At 37.8% G+C, this 6,296-nt stretch overlaps 1 protein-coding gene across 1 annotated transcript; it reads left to right on the top strand.

The window, feature by feature from the left end:
• Positions 1 to 2,923: 2,923 nt before the first annotated feature.
• Positions 2,924 to 3,862, top strand: LOC105299943 (olfactory receptor 2L8-like). Its single transcript, XM_011371915.1, has one exon. The coding sequence runs from the start codon at positions 2,924 to 2,926 to the stop codon at positions 3,860 to 3,862; it is 939 nt and encodes a 312-aa protein (XP_011370217.1).
• Positions 3,863 to 6,296: the final 2,434 nt, after the last annotated feature.

Below are 6,296 nucleotides of genomic sequence, written 5' to 3'. Positions count from 1 at the left end.
CTACGACCTGACTTAGGAGCAGTACGGGTGGTGTTTGGTAAAAATATCTTTCTACATAGGGACACCTTTTATAAAAAGCAACATATGATTTAGACTTTAGATAGAATCCATAAGGTATTATGTACCTCTAAATGATATCATGAAGCCTTTTTTCTCCCACTTACTAGAGGCTGGCGTGAACTCTTGAGTTGCTACAGCACAGCAGTGAAAACAGCAAGAGCAGGAGACCCAAGGAAGCATGTCTCTAGGGAGATGTGAAATGTGAAAGCATTAAACTCTAAAATATTTTTATTGGACATAAAATAACCTATCAAAAACAGTTTCCATCATCTACTGCCTAGTGTGAATAGAGAATTTGTTTGTAAATAGCTTGGGGTGGCTAAAATATGAACCTCACATTTCTGATTTACCACCTCTCATACAGAAAGGGATAAGAATATGTTTTTAGCTTGTGATATGTGGAAAGTCACTTAAATTCTCTGAATTTCAGTTCTTTTACAAATGTGGATGATACTACCAACCTCAGAAGCTTGTTGTCAAGTTGGCATAATTCCTGACACCTGTCAGGCTGCCACAGGGGATGGGCAATAGATTCATGCCTGAGTCTTCCCTCACACAGACATAAATTGCCCAAGAGCGTGGCATGCCCTATCTCTCATCCAGCGTACAATGTTAGACAGGTGCTGTTTTCTCCTGTATATTGTGAAATAGATTCTGATAGTTAAGTGTCAACATTTTTAAGGTGACATAAAGTAATCAAAAGAGGTGAAAGTTTTTTTAAAATGAAGTATAAATAGGTTAGTCATTGTTATTTCAATGGCTAGAAGCAGAAAAAAACTCATAGAAATAATCCTATAGACGTTTCTATGTCCATTCAAAAATGGTCTTCTCTTTAAAATACACATATAATATGTATGATTAATTCTTTTGTAGGAAGATCCTTTCATATTAGTGAAGGCCCAGTCTAAATGGCATAACTAAAAATTGCACACTCCATGGATCCAGTACCAGGTTTGATGGGTCACCTGCTATTTCCATGACCTCTTCATACCTCTCACTCTCTTCTGCCTATGATACTATGTAAATAATAAATACTTGTTAAATTTTGCTGTGGAAAGTCGTATTTGGAAAATCATTGATAAGCAGCTACAGTAAAAGTTATTTTAAACACTGCTTTGGCAACAGGGTAAATAATTCAGACTAATGAAATATATCTTAATAACAGCTTAACATGCTGTGTCTTCTACAGAAAAGCAGAGTATATTTTAAGAAAAATATCTTGCATTTTCTTTGTATATCAGAGCGATTCTCATGCATTTTGCTGGACTCTGTGAATGGTGTTTCAGTGGTGCCTCATATTGTTCGATTCTGAGAAATAGTCTCATAATTTAATTCAATATATTTTTTCTGCACATTTGTAAAAATAGCCTTATAATATATAAGTATTCCTGCTCAGTTTCTTAATTTTCAATGTATTATTTTTTACAGCCCTTCCTTTTTTTCTTTATTTTTCCTTCATACTTTTTATAGGCCTATTTGCAACAATCTTCCTGGAAGATTTTTTGATATTTGCATTTCAAAATTTTGAACGAATTATTTATATTGGCTAATTTTTTTGAATTTTCAAGAACATTAATTTTTGTGGAATAACATGTCATAGGTTTCTGAATGTGGTACCTTTTATTTTGAAATATTTTGTCTATATTTCCTCTTTTTTAAAATAATTTTGCTCTGTGTATATTTTAATCCCCTCTTTCTTGACTTCCTCAAAATTCTAGGAATCTATAGATTTAGAATTCTATAAGTCATATAGCAACTTGCTAATTCCAGTTTTTTGAGGCCTTTCCTTGTTTTAAACCTGAAAGCCGTATGTTCCAAGAACCCCTTCATTTGAGGCAAACCAGGTTAGTTGACAGCCCACCAAAATTGACATGATACCAAAATTTTTCTAATGGTAGATTTTTTTGGAATGCTATTTCTTCCCATATTTTGGAATTTCAAAACCTGTGCCCCATTAATTGAATAACCATTTTTCATTTAAGTACCATCATTAAATTGTGTAAAAATTTCCATCTCACATTTCTTCCTTGTGTTTATTTTAAAATCATGATAATTAACATTTGCTGATTCCTAAACATCTGAATAATGCTGGCTACACTGCACATGGCTCACAGAAGATCTGGAGAAGGGTCTTCCCTCTACTGAAGAGTGAGCAATTGAAATGGAAAGATAAAAATGATGATAATGGAAGAATCCAACAGTCAGGACTATCAGTTTGTACCTGATAGTATTAAAGAATAAAGACTGGTGTTTTTCTTAGCTCATGCCACTTACTGACAACTGACATTCATAAGGATTTACATTGCAATGTTAAACATAATGATGTCGACAAGCGAATTTAGCTTCCAAATATGATTTTTAAAAAGTTAAAATTATGTTTCAAATGATGAGCAAAAAATAAAATTCTGAATATGAAAAAAAGTCACCTTTTGTGTATCTCTAGGTTCATTTGTATAATGAGCCAAACCCATATTTATTTAAACTGAAATCCAATTTGTGCTCAGTCTTGGAAAAGTATTATGTTTATATGAATTAAAACATTCGATATTATTGATATATATATTTCAGAAGGACAGCCAATTATTTTCATCCTATCAAGTAAGTAGAGATATTTTCCTTTTGTTATTTCATGGAATCTTTACAAAAACTTGGATATAAATGAACACCATCTGACCTCTGACTTCGGATAACATAATGGGATTTACTTTTTCTTCTAAGTAAGAAACTTTAATTAAAAATTTAAGGAATTGTGTATTTCCTGAAATATTTAGAGTTAGATTAAAAACTATAATTTAAAAAATACACAGTTCACAGGTCTTAATTTACCATGTATGCTTGTCTCTTCTTTCAGGAAAGCCAGCTAATGGAGAATTACAACCAAACATCAATTGATTTCGTCTTATTGGGGCTACTCCCAATATCAAATATCGGGCTATTCTTCTTCTCTCTCATTGTGCTCATGTTCCTAATGGCTCTGCTTGGCAACTTGTCCATGGTCCTCCTCATCGTGCTGGACGCCCACCTCCACACCCCCATGTACATCCTCCTCAGCCAGCTCTCCCTCATTGATCTGACCTACGTTTCCACCACTGTTCCCAAAATGGCTTTCAACTACCTGCTGGGGAACAAGTCTATCTCGTTCATTGGGTGTGGGGTTCAGAGCTTCTTCTTCTTGACTTTAGGAGGCGCAGAAGCTCTGCTGTTGACATGCATGGCCTATGACCGCTATATGGCCATTTGCTTTCCCCTTCACTATTTCACTCGGATGAGTAAAAGAGCATGTGTACTGATGATAGCAGGGTCTTGGATGACAAGTACTATCAACTCCTGTGCCCACACTGCATATGCCCTACATATCTCCTACTGCCGATCCAGGGCCATCAACCATTTCTTCTGTGATGTCCCAGCCATGCTGACGCTGGCCTGTATGGACACCTGGGTCTATGAGTGCATAGTGTTTGCAAGCACCACCCTCTTCCTCGTGTTGCCTTTCATTGCTATTGCATGTTCCTATGGCCGAGTGCTCCTTGCTGTCCTCCACATGCACTCAGGGGCAGGGAGGAAGAAAGCTTACTGGACCTGCAGCACCCACCTCACTGTGGTGACTTTGTACTATGCACCCTTTGGTTACACTTACTTGCGCCCAAGATCCCTACGATCTCCAAGAGAGGATATGATACTGGCTGTCTTCTACACCATCCTGACCCCAGTGCTCAATCCCTTCATCTACAGTCTAAGAAACAAGGAGGTAATGGGGGCCTTAAAGAGAGTGATTCAGAGAATCTGCTCTGTGAAAATGTAAACACAATCGCATTAGTCCTGCAGCCTCACAGGGAGGTCACCTCAACATTGTACAGTCACTAGGAGAAATATAATTCCAGGATTAGAACAGGAGCTGAATTAATATAGAGTAATAAAGTAATTTGACAAAATAATTATATTTTCCCAACCAATATTTTTGTTTTATTTTTGGTAATATTTCAATGCTATAAAAGGCATCTATTTTACTCTAACATACAGACAGCATAGTTTTACTAATATCTAGAAATAAAAATAAAAACTGCCAAACTTGATGTTATCATTCACTATAATTATTCTGTTATACTTCACATATCACCTAAATGGTTAACATAAGATAAATGAATCCTAAAAGTTATACCATTGCTGGGTTCATATTAGAGTATGTTTTGGTTTTATTTATATTATAGTTTTCTCTTAAATGGTGAACACCAGTTCTTCTATTTCTTTATTTTCAGGGGAGGTGGTAATTATACAGATTAGACAGAGGGCTCTGAAAGAAATTAGAAGTTCTTGCAACACTATAAAGCAAACACGACAAGTTTATATCTTTCATGATAGGGTTCCTTGGAATATATAGGTGAATCCTAAGTAATTCATTTACAAGTTTACTCAACGTGCAGAATAAATAATTATGGTTGGAGAGATGCAAAATGGACTATAAAATGAGAGTCACTTCATAAAAGGATTAATGGAGAGACAAGATGGCATAGAAGGTAAAGGCTGTACATGCCTCCTCTTTTGACCACCACAAAATTATTATTTTAAAAAACTACAAAATTATTAAAAAATTATTTAAAAATTATTAAAAAGAGCAAGCAGTACATGGAGTAACCAGAGATCTGACTGAACAGATGCCCTACAACTAGGTCACCTCACATCACAGGTCACCTCAAATGGAGGAGTGGAGACACAAAACGAGCCCGATCCCATACCCATGAGTGGTGATCAAGAATTAAAGCACTGTCTTTGCTGCAGAGCCACCTCCCCCAGCTGAGGCATGAGGAATCCTGGCCATGCACTGGGCTTTCCAGCATCTGGAAGAGAAGTCCATACCACCTCTAGCTGTGAAAACCAACAGAGGTAGCAGCAGAGTGAGACAGCAGACACCTTCCTCTTATAGGGCCCACTGCTAGCCTTAGTCACTCATGGAATTGCTTGCTCTGAGCTCCAGTGCTAGGCGTCTGCTAAGGAGTGCCATAGGGAGAAGCTCTGATCTGTTAGACTTCAGGGTGAGTGGTGGAGGGGCTCCTGACTCCTGGACAGAGATGTAGTCAGAAGCCATGTTCTTTGTTGAGACCTCCCCCTTCCCAGCCTGCAAACACAGGTTCCATCAACTAGGATAGCACTGGTCGCTTGGCCCAGGGGATTCCCTGAAACTCCACCTCTCCCAACTTGCAGTCCAACCCAACCCACTTCCAGTTTTATTCCATACAAACTGGCTGTCTTGGCTTTGTCGTGAATTTCATAAAATCTTTCAAATGCACACAAAACCCAAAGAAGGAGTGTCTGGCCTCAACATACCCTGAATCTCTTGCTGAGAAGCTTCAAGCTCCATACCAGCCGCAGCCAGCCTTGGTTTCTGACTTGACTCCAGCACAGGTGACAGCCATATACAGATTGCTTGGTGACTCTTACCAGCTGACCCCAGAAATGGACAGGCTGTGGCTGAACTTGCCTGCTGCTGGAACCCTCTCAGGTTTGTGGCGTGAGGCTCCACAGCACAACTACTACAACTAAATCCCTCTACTAAGACCAGGAGAGTGTACTAAGCTTTTTGTCTATTTCATACACAAAAGCAGACACAGGGAGGCAGCCAAAATGGGTAGACAAAGAAGCATGTCTCACTTGAAAGAACAAGACAAAGCTCTGGAAAAAAAATTTTCAAAAATGGAGACAAGTAATCTACCCGATGCAGAGTTAAAAAAACTGGTTATAAAGATGGTCAAGAAACAGGAGAAAAGCAGATGGATTCAGTAAGAAATTTAACAAAGAGGTAAGAAACATAAAAATGAAGGCGGAAAACATAGTAAGGGGCCAGTCAGAAATGAAGACAACAATACCTGAGATAAAGAGTACATTAGAGGGAATCCAGAGTGGGTGAAACGAAGATCGAATCACTGATATAAGGATGGAGTATCAGAGGAGACCCAATTAGAGCATCAACAAGAAAAAAAGTGCCCATATAAATGAAAATAGTTTAAGAAGCCTCTGGGACAATGTAAGCATAACAACATTCACATTATAAGAGTACCAGAAGGAGAAGAGACAGCAAGGAATTGAAAAGCTATTTGAAGAATTGATGGAAAACTTCCCTAACCTGGTGAAAAACATAGAAATACAACCCAAGAAAGGTCAGAGAATCTCAAACAAGATGAACTCAAAGAGGCCCACACTAAGACATGTCATAATCAAAATGCCGAAGGTTAAATACAAAG

The sequence above is a fragment of the Pteropus vampyrus genome, unplaced genomic scaffold (genome assembly GCF_000151845.1).
Source record: "Pteropus vampyrus isolate Shadow unplaced genomic scaffold, Pvam_2.0 Scaffold197, whole genome shotgun sequence".
NCBI classification, from domain to species: Eukaryota; Metazoa; Chordata; class Mammalia; order Chiroptera; family Pteropodidae; genus Pteropus; species Pteropus vampyrus.
This window is presented reverse-complemented; position numbering and strand designations above follow the sequence as displayed.